Source organism: Mastacembelus armatus, chromosome 11 (assembly GCF_900324485.2).
Source record: "Mastacembelus armatus chromosome 11, fMasArm1.2, whole genome shotgun sequence".
In the NCBI taxonomy this organism is placed as follows: Eukaryota; Metazoa; Chordata; class Actinopteri; order Synbranchiformes; family Mastacembelidae; genus Mastacembelus; species Mastacembelus armatus.
Genome location: NC_046643.1, coordinates 17,739,631 through 17,757,277, shown reverse-complemented (window position 1 = coordinate 17,757,277; position 17,647 = coordinate 17,739,631). Strand labels below are relative to the sequence as shown.

General features: G+C 41.6%; 1 protein-coding gene across 7 annotated transcripts in view; it reads right to left on the bottom strand.

Moving 5' to 3' along the window:
- Positions 1-3,364: 3,364 nt before the first annotated feature.
- Positions 3,365-17,647, bottom strand: part of nfatc1 (nuclear factor of activated T cells 1) — a 36,221-nt gene continuing 21,938 nt past the window's right edge. The window contains exons 8-11 of one of the 7 annotated variants that reach the window (XM_026300175.1): positions 15,152-15,284; positions 12,130-12,726; positions 11,551-11,630; positions 3,365-4,966 (exon numbers count right to left, since the gene is read on the bottom strand). In XM_026300175.1, the coding sequence (XP_026155960.1) occupies positions 11,596-11,630; positions 12,130-12,726; positions 15,152-15,284 (765 nt within the window). In that variant the 3' untranslated portion in view covers positions 3,365-4,966; positions 11,551-11,595. Of the gene's footprint in view, positions 4,967-5,780; positions 7,588-10,886; positions 10,906-11,550; positions 11,631-12,129; positions 12,727-15,151; positions 15,285-17,647 lie in introns of those variants that run through there. The other 6 variants (XM_026300172.1, XM_026300176.1, XM_026300177.1 and 3 more) reach the window with 6 other exon arrangements.

Sequence of the window (17,647 nt, the reverse complement as noted above, 5' to 3'; positions counted from 1 at the left end):
AGCTGTGTTTGTTTTCCTTAAAGGCCCTAAACAACCACTGGGTTTATATACAAATATAGAAATGAAAATACATAATGTACATACAAAGAACAATATGACAAAAAACAAGCGGTGGGTCAGTCATGTAGGTATGTATAAGTATGTGGATGTTTGAAAAAAAAATCACAAATATGTTAAAACTACAGACATTAATTTGCTGCTATAAGAGAAATATTGTCTAAAATATCACAGTGTGCTGCTTCTAGAGAACAGTTTCCACATAGCTATGTCCATTTGCTGAACATTACATGAGGACAAAGTCTGATGTTTTGCCTATAGTTGAAGAAACCGTTGAATTATGTTAATTCATAACAACATTTTTGGTTTCTTAAATATACAACATACAAATAAAACACTATTTCCATATTTCCATCACCTCAGACTCTAACATAAGACATTTCCCTAATTTACATAATATTTTCATGATATCAACATATTTCCATTCTCTATAATTATTAGAGCTACTGAGGCAGAAACCTGCAAAGTCGGTTACATTACATGCCAGAATTCCTTATATTAAACAGCGAGGTTATTTCTCCCCCAACAAATCACTGTTGTTACTAAAATCACCAAAATGTGCTTCATAATCTAGATTTCCAATCAAATGAAGATGATTTACAGCCAATACAAATGTTTTTTCTAAGATGCACATTCATGTAAATCTGCTTAAAGAGTTGAGGTGATGCTCAGCCCGTTGTTCTTAAAGTGAGAAAATCATCTGTTCTTTTTTCATTCTAAGCAGCTTCGCAACTTCCCTTGGGTGGAGAGGTAAAACAGTGGATGCACAACACTGGCAGCAGACAGCAGGAGTATACATACAGGTGTGATTATACATTCATACGTGTACTCATCCTTAGTCCTGAACCTTTGCAGTAAAACCACTGGAATGTAAAACAACAAGGTGATGACTGAGGTTCCACAGACAATTTTGAAGGCTTTGTTCAGCTTGTCTCTGCCCAGGTCGGACTTCCTCAGCAGCTTCCCAATACTGATGCTGCACCGCACCATCATAGCAGCCATGAACATCAACAAACTGAACGAGACAACATTTAGCATTGACTCTGTAGGAGAGGACATAGCGTCTCCTGCAAAAACACCCGCAAAAGCGGTGGGCAAAGCAAAGAGCCACACTATCACGGCACAAACCTCCCTGCATCTGTATTTCATCAGCAGAGGGTAAGACGTGGGGTGAATCACAGCAATGTACCTCTGCATGCAGATAAAAGACAAACTCAGTGGCCCCCCGATCTGTGCGTACACCAACAAAAACTTGAAGACTTGTTTCTGTGCATGCGGAAGCACAAACAGGACAATTAAATGAAAAATGGACAAGAAGTACTGGAAGTTGAGGAACAGAGCTAAGTTACAATTCAGGATATCTGTGGTCTTGGATGTGAAGGTGATCCACAGTAATTTGGTGATCACTGGTTGTCCCATGAGAAAAGTAATGATGTCCACTATTGAGAGAGCCACTTTTTGGCCCGGTCCAAACTCACAGACCTCAGGTCTGCTGGAGTTGAATGTGAAATTCCTGAAGAAATTATTCATGTTACTGGCCTGTGGTTCGGAGAGATGCCGCTAAAGGAGATTCAAAATGATACACAATTTAATCTGAGAGCAAAGTATAAACACAGAAACCAAGAGAGCTGCAGATTTTAGATACATTTAGAAACAAATACGCAATCAAACATTTCCACGTCTAAAATTGTTTGATCTTTCAACTGTGTCTGTAATAAAACACAAAAGAAATTCAATCAACAAGTTTCCTCAGCAAATAAAAAAAAATCTATAGTGAAACCAAAGAATTTCTGTATCAAAACAGAAAAAAGTCATGTAAAAAGAAAAATTACAGCTGATTCTTGTACAATGATAAAAAAGCGAATAAATAAACAAATATATAACAACAAATAAATAATTTGTTGAGTTGAAATAAGTCAAAAGATCTCATTGTACTTGGATTTAAGAATTCATTTACACATTTACAGTGAAAGATCACGCAGAACATTCATTTCTACCAAACACTCTTCATTTTTATTTTATTACATTAAAAGCTATGTATGTAAATATTTATTAATATTATTGATATGATACATGAAACAATCACTCAGAAAACAAGCCTATAATACTTGTAACATTTGAAGCTGAAGCTCTTACCTGGTGTGTTCAGGTGCTGCTGGGATGATAATGGGTTGTCAGCAGGATCATTTACAAACTGAACAAAAATGACACCTGATTTTCCTAAAAGATGGAAGGCAGGTGCAAGGCAGCTGAGCAAAACCAACAACTGGGAATCCAGCACATCCTGATTTTCATATCAGCAAAATTACATCATTATATTTATGTATAAACAGCTGGAAACATGAGGACATTTGTCAGTGCTGAGAGATTCAGTGCATGTTTAAATATTAAGACCACCCGGGGTCAGTGTGCACCACAACAACTGCACAGGAGAAACCATGAACAGTGACATCACATTACTAAGGCTGGTGAAACAGTAAAAGTGACAGTCTGACCGCTCTGAGCTTCTTTAAATGACGAGGAAGGTTTTAGAGCTGTAAGTAAACACTGACATAGAGCCTCTTATGGAGACGTGAACTCTGTGGATGCAGGAAAGTTGAAGTGTGTGAAAGTTGTGGGGTCGAGTTCTGCTGAAACAAACAAACCAAAAACAGTCATTTATTGTGAAAACTGGACATAGTCGTGTCATTTCTGTCTGATCACAGACGTCAGATTTCTGCTTTTCTGTGTTCAAACTGTGGTTAGATGTTTTTATTGCGCTGCCTAATCTGCATGGACCTTTTTTGAATGAGGTATTTTTATTATTTAAAGCTGCCTCTGACCTTCCCTGCACACTGCAGACATTTTGCATGGTTTTTACTGTGTAAACATTAAGATTTAAACTCTAAATCAAACTAAAAATTGAGTGTATTGTTTGTAAAGTCTACAGCTCTTTTAAACATCCTCTTTACAGACATGCTAATGAATAGACCTAAATTGATTGAAAGACAAGCTAAGGCTTTGTAAGACTTCTATGAACACCAAGAATTAGATGTATTTAATTCTATTAAACATGAAAAATCAGTAACTGCAGCAGATGCTTAAATCTTACTTTGTGAAATTTAACAGAAAAAATTTGAATCTTTTTCATAAACTGTTGCCCAGTACAAGTGAAACTATATCTATAATTCTATATTTTCTATGATTGTAGTATCCATGCCATGTATTTTTAATCATTGCTGTTGTACATATCACTTTAAGTTAAAGCCTTATCCTAAACAGTCCGTCCTGCATGATGTGGAAAAGAAAAGGAGAAAATATCGACTGATTAACAGATGAGGGCTTATTTATTGACAAATACACAAACTAGATCATAAAGCAAAATTAGTTGTAGACTAGCGATAACCTCTTTGGTAAACACTTCAGTATGGCTTCTTTCATGCCCTTCAGTAACATGGATTAAGACTCATAAACACTATAAATCTGAGAATGAGTGCATAAGCCCATTCAGTTTTATAAGAGCGCAAAGAAATAAGCACATAAACCACAGCATGTAGGTAACCATGGCATAGAAGCTGAATGATAAACATGAGCACATGCTAAGAGAATAAATATGAAAATACAAAAACCAACATTAAAGAATTTATATATGTGTATTGCTGTTCACTGTTGGATTAAAGGCCTTCCCGTCGCTGATTGTTTATATTCTGTGAGAGACTAATGCTACCTGCATGTTGCATAGCTTCCAGGGAGTAATAAAGTCAAGCTTTGTCAAGACTGAGAGGCTTTTTTTTTTTTTTCTTTGATAAAAATCCAATCCAACTGTAGACAACTATTTACTCCAAAGTTTCAAGTCAGTATTTTATCTTTAGTTAAAAAAGACTAAATATCCTGTGGCTACACAGTTTTGTACTGGAGGAGTGAACAGTATAAAGGGATAAGAACTTGGACATGTCTGAACTGAAAAGTTGTGCTCCTGCTGTTTGACTTGTTGCTTTAACTGCCACAAGTTCGGTGGTTAAGTGCTTATTGTTGGTTGTGAGTATAGAAAAAGTATTCACTGTATTTATGATATGCTAATGACATATGGCTTAAAGTGAGACTACGCATGTTCTTCCTGTTTTCATCAGTTCAAGACACTCAGATGTTTTGCTGTTTCAACCAATGACCAGTAGCTTATGGTGGCTGACGTTAGCAAACCTATTGCCATCTAACAGACTTTGCTAACTTAGTTTGCTCACTTTAAGACAATATTTTCTTTGTGCTAGTGTTACACAGTATCTCGTTACATTTGTCGTTGTCCCGTAATTGTCTCGTGTGGCCACAGTAGCCATTGTTTAACCAAAATTCACATGATCTTGCATCAAAAAAATCTTCGATTTTCAATTTCGAGGTTGAACTTAAGCCAAACTTAAGCCACATCTGTCCATTTCCAGTCAAAGGCACTTCTCTTTGAAATTGTCTCCCTGTAAATCCTGATATGCAAATTGAAGCAATACACATACTGTACATAAAAACGATGTAACTCATAGCAAACTGCTGCAAAAACAACACATAAGAAATTCTTGGTCCTCTAAAAGCATACGCTGTTGTCTGAGCTGGGGACGGCAGGTTTGGTTGCTACATACTCAATTTAGATGTTTTAAAAAAGTCAGTTGTGGTTTATTCCTCGGATAATTTCTGCATAAAGGGATTATATACAAAAAACAAGGCACACATTGGACCCTGGTCATCTGGACAGAACTGTTACATTTGTTCTCCTTGCATTTCCTTTTTGCTCCTTGCACGCTGCAGTCCAAGCACGCAAAGCATAGTCAGTTTGTTTGGTTTCGCCTTTTTTTGTTTCCTGTGTCAGTTTTGCAGGTGATGTGAAACTATGCGTGGCTGTGGACGGAGATGCTTGACAGATCGTTCCTGATGATCTCATTGACTGTGAAGGGCAAGAGAGAAACAGACAGTAGGTTTGTCAGATGCTGTGCTGAAGGTGTTTATGTACAGGTTCATGTAGCATGTAACACACTACCAGCCCTAAAATCCAATTTTCACAGCAGATGTCTTAAAGTGACAGCATCTAGATATAGATGGATGGATAGATGGATAGATGGATGGATAGACAGATAGATAGATAGATGGATAGATAGATGGATGGATGGATGGATGGATAGATAGATAGATAGACAGACAGATAGATAGATACCATGCAACAATCAGAGTTTAAAATTAAAATGAAAATCTGATGCCTGTGCATTTTCATTTAAGCTCCTCAGTTTGTTTAATGTTAAATTTGTTACTGAATAACAGCAAAGGAAGTTTTCTTAAATCCAAAAATGAACTGCTTACAATTAAAATCTGTTTTGTGGGATGTTAGAAACAGCTTAAATCTGCATAAATTGATTCTATTGGCAGTGTAAACACAACATTTATTATGTTTACTGAGTTATGTTTTAGGTGATCAGATAAATAAGTGTAATCGTTCCCTCTTCTAAGCCTGTTTTGACCTGTTTGGCCTTTGACCGTCTCATCAAAGAAACATCTGGCTCTTTAGGTGCTAAACGCTCTGTTTCGTTCACCGACATGTCAATCAGCTGTTGGGAGCTTTAGGCTGAAAACAGCTGCCGGGAGCTTGAAACAACATTGATAAGAGCAGTGAGAGTGAACAAAAACATTACAAACAAAAAAAAAGGAGCTGAAAGATCCATAACAGTTCATATGTGACACCTTTCACATTGCATATCATTTATATTCTAATATTTATTAGTGCTGCTTTAAGGATATAATTCCCTGAGCTACACAGGACCTGTTATTTCCTCTGAGTCGACCTAATAGAATCACGTTATATCTGAGATCCCCAGACCTTTTTTATCAAGAGAGATGATGCAACCTGGGGCTGTCTCTGAAGGATCCAGGTGCACTTGTTTATCTGTTTTTATAAGCTGTGTGCTTTGGCTGACGGCAGGGGGATGGATCCAAGAGCAACTGAGCAGGCTGACTAACACTAAAGCAGGGAAAAATAGATGCCAATGTACTGATAACAGGGAAAATGACAAATCAGCCATTTTTTGGGTCTCACTACAGAGGACAGAGGCAGTTCATTAGTCATTAGCTTTTACCATTCTTACCTGTGAACACATTTATTACTCTCAGCCCAAGTTAAGCTGCTTCTCACTTTTTAAAATCAGCCTCCAGCTTCAGGTTCAGGCCCCTGTCATGGTTCTAACAAGAATGAGAAATATCAGAGGGGAAGGGGACATCCCTGGCTGCAGGCCCTGAGAATCTGAGCCAGCGGGCGGAGGGAGGAATTCCCTCTGTCTTACTGGACGCTGTAAAATCAGCCTGGAAACCTGGCATTTCCCTCCACACAATGAAAGAGATTTATTTTCATCGCAGGCAGTGGAGAGCCCTTCCCTTGGTGGCCCAGGACTGGCTCAGCTGCTTCCTACCAGAAACACAACTCACTTCCCATCACGAACAAGACAACAGGGCATATGTGCAACAATTCTCATCTCCCTGTGCTGTTTAGGATTGTGCTGGAGGCTGCCATGGTAAAAAACAAAACAAAACACAAACACAAACATGTGCCATCATCACTTATGAGTAGCAGAAAAACAACTGGAGAGAAACTCAAAACAGCACAAGCTGAAATCTGGTTTCTGGACAACAAATCACCCAAATTCACATTAGGTCTGTTTTGAAACACGGAGCCCAGACTGATGCAGGGCTCTCATGTTGTCTAGACATGGACTTAAAGTGTTTGGCCTGCAGATAGACTGCTATTAATAAAGGAAGAGGAAGATTTCCTGAGCGGGTTGATAACTACAGTCCAGCAGAGACCTCCCATGAGTGGGTCCACAGTGTTCTGTGACTATGAGGACGGGGCGCGGCTCGCAGTAATATGTGTTTGTGAAGAAAATGGCAGCGTGTTGCACACAGGCAGCAGTGACATTTTCATTCAGGTGCTTTAAATCACTCGCTCTTCATTTAGCTGAAAGCCAAAAGAAGAATAAACTCATCATGGATGGACAAAGCTGAACAATCCAATTAATTTCAGGTATCTGTAAATTATTGCTTGTGCACTGAAACAGAGACTGTGTGTATTTGTGTTTTATGAGTTATTGCCTAAAAACAAAATAAGTGATGTATCGGTGTAGCACATGATGGACAAATGGGTAAACCATCTGTCAGATATTCATATGGAGTGCAAAGACTTCTTCAGCAGCTGCCTTGAAATCCTGCCGTGGAGACCATGAAACCTCCTTCCTGAATGAAACCCCAGATTTTAGCTGCTCCAGTAAGAAGAGACAGACATTTTTTTTGTGAGTATCCTAAGACAAGATGCTTTCTTACATACCACAGCAGGACATCATGCTGCCAGCAGCCATGTGAATGTGAGCAGTATTACCAGAAGACAAACTTCAACCTGAAGAAATAAACAGTCAAACCTCCTCTCCACCTACAGTCTGCTGCTCCGCTGCCATGTGTGCTCTTCCCGACACAGACTGAACTGACTGACCTCCGCTCCACTATTTGATCTGGCTTTGACCTTCAGTGCATCTGGAGGTGGAAGGACATAATCTATGAGTTTGACATTATTACTCCGACTTCTCAACGCACACGTCAGCCCAGGACTCAGGACACCGGCTGTAAATTTAAAACATCCAAACATTGTCAGACCTCGTCTGTCATGACAGGAAAGTATCAAAACCACAGATCAATTATGACATTCAGATATTTTTCCTTCTGCAACATGATGTGTGGGGGGAAAAGCATTCATTCAGAATTCATGCCTGTTTTCTGATACAAAACTGCAGTAAAATGTTTTGGTTTTTTGTGCCACCGAGGCCACAACATGTGCTGTTTGTGTGTCCGTTGCTATGACACACTTTTCATTGCACCGTCACATCTGATGTGCAGGATCTAATTGAAAAAAAAATTCAATCTATTGATCGCTAAGTGTGTTTACAACAAAGTCCTAAAAATAGACCCAGCAGCAGGGTGACATCTGTGTCATTCAGCGCCCTGGTCACATCAATTCTCCTTGTCATTGCATTGATTTGCTCTATCACATTTAAGTGAGAGATGCTTCAGTCAAATCAGCATCAACAAACACAGAGAACAGGAATTTTCTTTTTTAATTGAAACCACAACAACAAAAATAAATTTGCCCAGCTGTCGTCAGTCACTTTGAATCCATGCTGTCTTTAAAGTCGAGCTACATGGACCTTCAGGTGAGTCCGTTTTCTTTTTTGCTGTTTTCAGGGTTAAGAAGGAAATTTGAAGTTGACCTTTTAACCCAGCACAGAGGAAGTGCTCAGAAAACAAACTGAACGTTAACTATCCAATGACAGCTGGACAAACTCTACCTGCAGAGGAACATCATGATATAAACATGAGCTCCAGAGCAGCTTCTAAATGGACCATGTGATGATTGTTTACTCATCTGGTGCTTGCAGTCTCCAGAATGAGCCTCAGAATAAACGCATATGAGAACAAAAAGTTTAGAAGAAGCTAAATATTACACTCGAATTCTGCATAACAACATAAGGCGCTGCACAGTTAGAGAACTCATTTCTTATTGTCTAATTTTGCAGATATTTAGGTGCAGGACAGAGCAGTTTGATATAAAATTATCCAGGAACTGGTTTCCCGTCACGTGGACATCCACGGCAGCTGGAGCCTCCTGATACAGGCCGGCACGCCAACCAGGAAATCCCCAGCAAACGAGGAACTCCCAAACAATTCACAGGACAGCACTGTTTGCCTCATTAAGGGCCAAATCGCACCAACCTGACCCAGCCTGGAATAACACAATACTACAAAGGAACTGATCAGGCGGTGAGATATTCAGCAGCCTCTGTGCATAAATCAGCTGAGAACTGAGACAATAGGAGAAAAGGCTGGGGTGGGGGGCAGACAACACCACAAATCCCCTCAGTTTACTGCCACGTCAAGTCCAGGCCACAAGCCACGAGATGTTCTTGGCCACATCATGAGGCTCCTACTGGGTTACTGCAAGTCGGTCCCACAGAGCAGTTCTCTAGTTCACCACAGCCTGCGCCAAATTTGTTTTAAACCCAGGTATTATTTAAAAAGAAAATGTCTGGACAACAGCACGTTGGAACATTTGGAGGCTTTAACAGAAAGGGGGATGACTTCAGCAACATGTCACTATAATCACAGAGAAATGTGAAACAGAAATTTCTGCCGTAAGTCAACCCATAGCCACTTTTCATCTCACACAAGGTCAGAGTTTCATTTAGTTATCAGCAGTACCTGCAGTGACGTTCCCATCAGTCTGTTGTGCTTGTGTCTAGTCCTTGATGGTGAACATGTAAAAATGAACTTTCACTCAGCTGCTAGTGTGACCGGCTGTAGCTCTTGGTGTTGTTGTATTGGCTCGTATTAAACTGAAATGTGTGGGCAAATATATAAAAAACAGATTTTAATATAAAAGACTCCAATGAAAAACCACAATCAAAGTGTAGTTCGCAAAACACACACGATATAATTTAGCAATGCATCAACAACTGTAACTTCAACAAGTAATCCAAGGCAGATGCCGATGACTAAGTCGTGTGATCATTCTAACACACAAGCTGATGATAAATATGCCTCTTTTTTACAAGCTGTGGCTGCAAATAATCTGAGGAAATAAGTGAGTTTTACTGTTCAGAATCAGGCAGATTCAGTCAGGTACAACCCACAATTTACTCTCAAATACTTTTCCTATGATTTTCTTAAGTTGCAGGTCATCAATTGTGCTGCTCCGACGTCTAACAAGGCCACAACACGCTATAAAAAAGCATTTCGTAATGCTACTTGGCTCCGATCTGGCTTCAAAATGCACATGTTTTGCTCATGTTACCTCACCACTGACACGAGTCTTCGGCACACTACTGTGCAGTATAATGTATGGCTTTGGCCGCTTCTTCCAGACTCTCTGTGAGCCAAAGGGAAGCAATGCAAACCTCTCCAGTCAGCAAGTTTTATAGCAGCGTGGCCGACCTCCATCTCCCTCAGTCTCTGCAGCGGCGGAGTTTGGACCGTGCACCCTGCAGCCTATAGCTCCAGCTCGGGGCCAAACATGATTCAGACTTTCCATGAGCAGACGCGTCTGTAACCTCTCGGGGGACAGTGTGATAAAATGTTTAACGCTGAATATGAGAGGGCTGTACAAACAGAGAAAAGATATCAGCTCTGATTACAGTCAAAAGGGAAACAGCAACGTTTGGGTGGGAGATCAAAAACACCTGACAGTCACTATCATATAGTCCACAGTGGTTACTCGACAGAAGTCATGCTTTTAGTTGATTAACCTAAATAATTCTGAAGATACATGACAGATTATTATATAAAAAATGTTAGGTTTGCAATGTTCAGCAAAATTTCTTTCAATTTGCAATGAAAGCCAGTGGAACAGTGGCCCAGTCCCTCAGAAATCTCCATCATGACTAGGGGAGCTGGTTAATACTTTTGAGTTTTTTAACATTAACTCCACCTGGTTTGAACCTAGAAATCCCCCAGAGGCTTGAGCAGTGAGAGCACCACTTACACCAGCATTACAAATCAAATCTCTAGCTCCAGCCAGCCAAACATCCCTGCAGACGGGACTAACAAGTGTTAATGTATTTGGCCAGACTGTTCAGAGGAAGTGGCACTGGAACAGGCTGAGTCCTGCAGTCTGCGGTGCAACAACAGCGTCTCACTCGCCACCGTCAGGAAGCTCGGCCAGACGATGCAGCAGGGGCTCTGGTGAAGGATCAAAGCCCTGCTGCTCTGTGCGCTGATAGCTGCTGGTTAGTGTTTCTTCATCCACTGCACTCCTTCCCTCTCTGGGACTTACACACAGCCAGACAATATTTTTACTTGCCCCTAGAAAGATCATTTATCCAATTTATTTCAAATCACAGCAGCGCAGAGCACACGGCCCTGAAGCTCAGTGGTGAGCCCAGAGGGCCAGAGCAGTGAGATCATAAAGTTTGTGCTCCTACAATCCTGCTCGCTCTGAGATAAATAAACTGTGTCTCAGGGAGCCTGAGGCAGCCTCGTCTCTTTCAGCATTTAAAGCCAAACATATCAGATATTAGACCCCCAGGACTCTTTGATCAGATGGCCTCAGAAGTTAGACGACAAGGAAAGCTGCCAACGATGCAAAGAAGCAAACAACAGAATTTATAATAACAATTAAAAAAAACAAAAAAAAACTGTGGACGATGTGACAGCTCCTCAGAAGTGAAGCCATCGTAAGTTAATCGCCCCCTGGTGGCTGGTTACAGTATGGGTCACTGCTGATGGGGGATGTTTTAAATGCAGATACAGTTTCCCAAAGGTGATCTCAGTCATTTTTCAGTAGTTATTATCATATTGATTTGTCATTTTTCTAATAAGTTGTTAGATCAGGTAAAATGGGTGCTGTTGGACAGCACCCTGTTACTGAGCTTCTGCCTCTGGGCGTTACTGTACAGAATCTGATTGCAAAATATTTTACAAATACAAGATGACAGCTGCTGTACTCACTATATTTTTCTTCATATTCACACAACGGCAGCACATAGTGATGTGTCATCCATCCAAGGAAGATGTAGGTAAAGTATGAACTACAGCAGCAGAAAGAAGTGTTCAAGTTGGATTTTTGCAGAAATTAAACACAAAAGAAGGTGTGGCAGGTGTATTTTTTAAACTTTTTTAACTGATTCTTTTTATTTTTTAAAGCTAAACGATCCAGCCGCTGGCTCTGGCTTCATATTTACCGTACATAAAAGACTGGTACCAATCTTCTAACTCTCAGCAAGAAAGCAAACACACATTTTCCTGAAATCTAGAACTATTCTCTTAAATGAGACTGGGTGAGGAGACTCCAAAACAAACTGAGTTTTAAAGGCCAAATGTTTCAGCTCCTGGCACAGTGATCGGTGAGTCATATGATATTGATCAAAACTGCTATCAGCACCTGCAGCTATATAATGTTCATTTTATGGTGGAGGACAATAGAAACCTTTTTGTTTAGCTAATTGGTGGATTTTTCGCTTTATAATTTTTTCCATGCACCAGATTAAAAAAACTAAACTTAAATTTGTAAAAGCTTTTTTCACTCACCATCATCGAGATACATCTGGTCCAGCTCCTGTGGTTCCTGTTTGATGCTGACAGCCAGCGTCGGAGGACTGCCATCCTCCTGCAGAGGGGATCGCTCCCTCTCTGGCACTTTGGGGTGCTGCTGGGCCCCTGGGCTGGTGTTGTCGCTGACCGGCTGGCTTGATGTCATGGTAGGAGAGAAGGGACCGTCAGTTGGGGTGGAAGGCTGTGAGGATGAGGAGGAGCTACTGGGCGCATAGAGGCTGGGGGGTTGGTAGCGCCCAGGAGTCTCCTGGATGATGGAGATGTGCGGGACTGGGGACTGGGGGCTCTGGTGCGGGACTGCTGGGCCAGCAGGGAGGCACTTGGAGAAGGGTGATGGCGACAGGTCGTGCAGTTTGGGGCTGGTGCTCGGAGAGGAGGGCTTGGCTGCCAATCTCTGCTGACTGACAGAGTAAGTCCCGCCGACAACACACGGCCTGAGATCAGAGGTCATCACTGGGGTCATGACCTGTGAGGGGAAGTATGACTTTGGGTGCATGGACAGGGTGGAACCATGCTGGGCGCACAGTAGAGGGGCGTCGTAGTCGTCATGCGGCTCCGTCTTTATTGTTGGAACTGAGAGAAGAGGAGGGAAAAGAGAAGAAGAAAAAGTTAAATGAGTAAACTCATATTCCAACCTTCCTGCAAATGTGAGTGAGTGAGTGGGTTTGTGGCTAGGATACCCGCTGCCAAACAAACATTCTCATCAATGAGTCTCTGTGTCTCAGCCTGAGCTCTCCCACCCTGCTGAAAATATTCACAAAACTAGAAAAAAGCAGGAAAAAAGGGGATGACTCATCAACACGAGAATCATCCAGCTGCTTCTACAATAAAAGCCCTATTTTCTTTGGATCTGGCTCTGGTGCTAATATCCACTAAATGTGTGATATGAAGTATGTTGCTGCAACAGCAGCTTCATACCCAGCAGGGCTCAGTAATTTAAAATCAATTACCCCTCGCTCTTTGAGACAAAGAGAAAAAGTTGAACTGGACATGATCACTGCTTCTTATCCCAAGATGTAGCTGAAGATGACAAAATGGTGGCTTCGGGGTGTTTGTGGACTGTGGTGATCGTTGTAAGTGAGGACCAATGCTGAGTTCAAATGAGGCAGGACTTGTTTGCAGTTGCTGTGATCTTGGCCACTTGTCCAAATTCCAGTAAAAAACATGCGGGACACCAAATTACAAAATGTGAGCCATCAATCTGCTGCAGTTCCTGACACGACATCAGTCTTATATAAAAGCCTTTGAGCCCAGTTACAACCAAACAACAGCAGGACTCTGACCCTGAGCTTCATCACTGCATCACTAAACTAGAGCCTAGTTCTTCTTTTCTTCGTGGTGAAGCTGTTTTAGATTATATGAATCATGTGCTTGAAACCAAAGCTGACGTAGTAAATTACTCATCCTTTATTCCTCCTGCAGTTCTTATGCTTTTAGATTATTGTTGCATGCTGTTAGTTGTTGACTTGTTTATCTGCATCTTTTTGTTTTTTTTTTATGCTTGTGCTCACTCAGGGAAGCTTCCTGAAAAGATATTTTTAATCTTACGGGGTGCAGCAGGCTAAATATGGTGCTCGTTAGACTAAAGGAGTGAAACTAGGAGGTGTCATGCCTTACTGACGCCTCCACTGTCAACAACTGTAAAAGAGGAACTGCGATGAGATGGTTACACCAACCACAGGCCCAAAATAGCACACGCACCCCTATTTTAGGCCTGTTTGGAGGAAGTGTGTGTGTCTGCCTGTGGAGGATAGGCAGATGCACAGACACAAAAAGGAGCAGAAAAGTGCAAGTGCCCCTGGGTTTCCTGTGTGTAGTGTTCCAAAATAAATCAGTTTTTATATGAGCAGCTGTCACACCTGCTGCTGCTGCAGAAAGAAAAAAGAAAAAAAAACACAGGAAAACCCTAAACTCATTTACATCTCATTATTTGAAAAACTGAGCTTTGATATTTTTTCCACTTGTGTTTTCACTCAGTCTGGCTGCTTGTTTTAAACGTTTCCCTCCTTTTCTTGAAGACTGGCAGAACAAACTGTTCATGCAGCTGGCTTGTTGCCTTAACGGCACTTAGTCTTTAGGAGACACAGACCAGACTAGCTGTCCCCCAGTCTGTCCCCTCCCTTACACTCTGCATCCTGAGGACAATGCTCCACTTTCACTGTGGGGCACTCCATCGCCCACATACAAGGGCTGGGCCAGTCCACTTGAATCACAGCTTTGAACCACCCACTGGATATTCACTCCAAGCCCGGAGCGCAATTAGCAGTGGTTTTTACATTTCGGTTGGTGGGTCAGTGTTTATATTTAGCTTGGCAACAGGATCTCTATTCAAGCAACGTGCTCTTCCCGTGTCCCCTTCCCCACCCTCGTGTGTCCAGTCACTGTGGCGTTCATGTAGCTACAGGTATGGAAAAGAACAGATTTTATGGATTGTTTTTACAATGGAGGAATAAAAGCATTGCTTTGTTCCTCCCTAGCAAACCACCAGACAAGGAGCAATACAAACTGTTTGTTGTCGTCTTCAGAAGTAAAAATGTGGCTGATGTGATTCTAATTAGTCTGGGATATGAGAGGCAGGGAGCAGCCTGAGCACAGTGATGTGCAAGAGAAGCAGAATAAGCCGAGATGAGCCACAAGCTGACATGACAACTCTCTGACTGGTAAATGTTTTAAGCCTTCAGCAAATGTCAACCCTGCACAAAACTAATGAAGACAGCTGTTTGTTGCTCATTCACATAACAACAGCGTTTATCATGACGCAGTGTTACACTGAATGATTAGAAACACTGCTTCCTTCACATGTCACATCTATTCTGATTCAGAAATAATCATGTCATAATCATCTTTATTCTTTCCAGGTGTGATATCACAGCGAGTAGAGAAATGTTGACAGCAGCACAGGAGCTCTGTGTCCCGTAAAGGCGTCAAACGACTGAAGCCCAAACCTGTTGACTGTCCACACACTGCTAGTAAAGTGAGGAACGGAGGAGACATTTACCACTGGCAGGGACGTAGGTGAAGCGCTGATACTGGCTTCTTTTCCTCTTGCCGTTGCAGACGTAGAAGTTCACACGGACAGGAGTGGACAGTCTTTGGTTACGATAGGGAGGGATTTCAACCAGCAGCGAATTCTGTGAAGCAGCAAATTTAACGTCAGTGTCACAAAGCAAAGCGTGAGAGTATTATATGACTTTAGACACAGATTTCTTACCTAATGTTTAATTAGATGTTATCTTAAATAAAAATATCATTTGTCAATAAAAAAAAAATGCAATTTCAGTAATTTGATAATAAAAAGTCATTTTCAGACATAAAGATAACAGTCCAAAAAACAAAGAACCTGAGCTAACCAAGGGCTGTAGGAGTCTCCTTTATTCATCAGTTCTACTGGTTCACGGGTTAATTCATTTGTATTGCATTACAGATGCTGCACAAGATAAAGTCTTGAGATGTTTGTACTTTAAAATAAAGAAAATCATGCATTTTTTTGCTGTTTTTATTTATTGTTTTCATTTTATTTGACCAGGAATTCTTACATTCATGAAGCTCGACTGATTATTAGTGTTCTGTATTGTGTCTGGACTTGTTAGGTGGGGATGGTTGGAGAGTCAGCCAAGGTGGATTTAGATCCAGATTGTGTTTAGTCTCCTTTCCTTGGAATCCATATATTGAATTGTGTACATCCATTTAGGCATGGTGGCCAAAATATGAAAGTCTGGTGGAAATCCCAGTCAGGGGAGACCAAGGAGACCAGTAAGTAAGGTTACAGAGAACACTGGTTGTTTGCATAGTGAATAACTCAGCTGATGTGAAGAAACTGAACTTGGGAGTGTCCAGATAGTTTATTTCCCCAGCAGTATGGATCTCCTGCTGCCTGAGGATAGAGGGAAGGCCAGGAGCGACCTGGGTTCAACCTGTGGCCACATCAACCCCTCATGCCTGTGCATGCGTGTGTGACCATAAACTGCACGTCTGAGTTTGTCGAAGGTGCTGCTCAGTAGCGAGGGAGGAAGTCGTCTGTCTGCAAAACTATGCTTCGGAGGACGTCTGACCTTGCACATACAGGTGAGAGCTGACACGTTTTATTAAATCACTACCCTCGTAAAGTCAAGTGAAGCCAGATGAGACTTTTCTACTTTCCTTATTTGCTGTAATCCATCTGTCCTTCAGAGAATCAACTGATAAAAACTCTGGAACCAGTTCAGCGAATGCACTGTGTAAACTGTAAGTGTGTCCAGGCTGAACTGGAATATTTGCAACATTGCACTCGTGTCACTGCTGTCCAATATGTCAATTTACAGGTTATTTTTTCATCCATAACCATGCACAAGTGAAATCATTCAAGTGTGTTTGAAAGTTTTATGTGCACATGTGTTGTATTGTAAAATCTTGGCCCGCCATAAACCAAACTGACCTTCAGTTTGTGTAAAAAGCATGACAATCAGCAAACTAGATGTTTTTACCTGACAAAAATAATTCCTCTCATGTGCAGGGAGGGAAAACGTGACAAGCTGAGCATGAAGGAGCGTTTTTGGATTCCCTAAGTGCGCACGTCAAGATCATTTATCTGAGTTTATGAACAATCGGATGGATGTAATTGTAAATAATTTTTTAAATTAAAACTAAATCATCCATCTTCTCCCAGATCGACCTCCCTCGCGGCGAAGGTCGGTCTGTGCAGGTGACGGAGGCAGTGAGGCATTCTGACTGTGGTTTGGTCTGTGCTGTGGTGCAACAGCAGAGGCTAAACCTGGTCAGAGCAGCGTCAGTGTTTAAAATGGGACCAATCCAGCAGACTGGGCTGAGTGGGGAGGGAGAGAGAGGCCCTTTGTCTATTCAAGCAGACAGATGTGTCCCAGCAGTCACTGCAGAGTGTGTGAGAGTGGGAGAGAAAGTGTGTGTTTTGCCATGTGAAGACGCTGGGAGCAGGTGCAGCTCCTCACACACAGACACCCTCTAATCCCCTCGTCTATCTCCCTCCGCTGCATCTCTCTCTCTCAGCTGTCCCAGGCCAACACAGGACCCTCTGCCAAGCTCAAAGTCCCACAGGTTGAAGATTGAACTTCTGAAAACCTTTTTCACACATTTCAAACATAACACTGCTGCTTCTTCCAGAGGGCCTCAGCCCCAGGTCAAGAAAATCTGCAGCCATATTACTGCTGCACAGCTACACGTTAGTATGTGTCCTCAGTCTGCTTATACGTATGTCCAGACTGGAAGGTTTAGAGGATTCATTTGACTTTTTGTTGCTTTCTTGCAGAGGTAGAGGAGGAGATGCACACTGCTCTTGTGTGTGCAGTAAATATGTGATGAGTCAGCAGTGAGGAGACGGTGTAAGACTGAAAAACAAGGAAAAACATCTAACCTGTCTAACCTTTCCAAACCAGACTGTTTGTACATTTTGGTGTTTGTGTGGACTTAACAAACCAGACCCATGTCGACCACTGAGCTTCACTGGTGCTGGTAACTGCACTTTGTTATCACTGGACAGAGC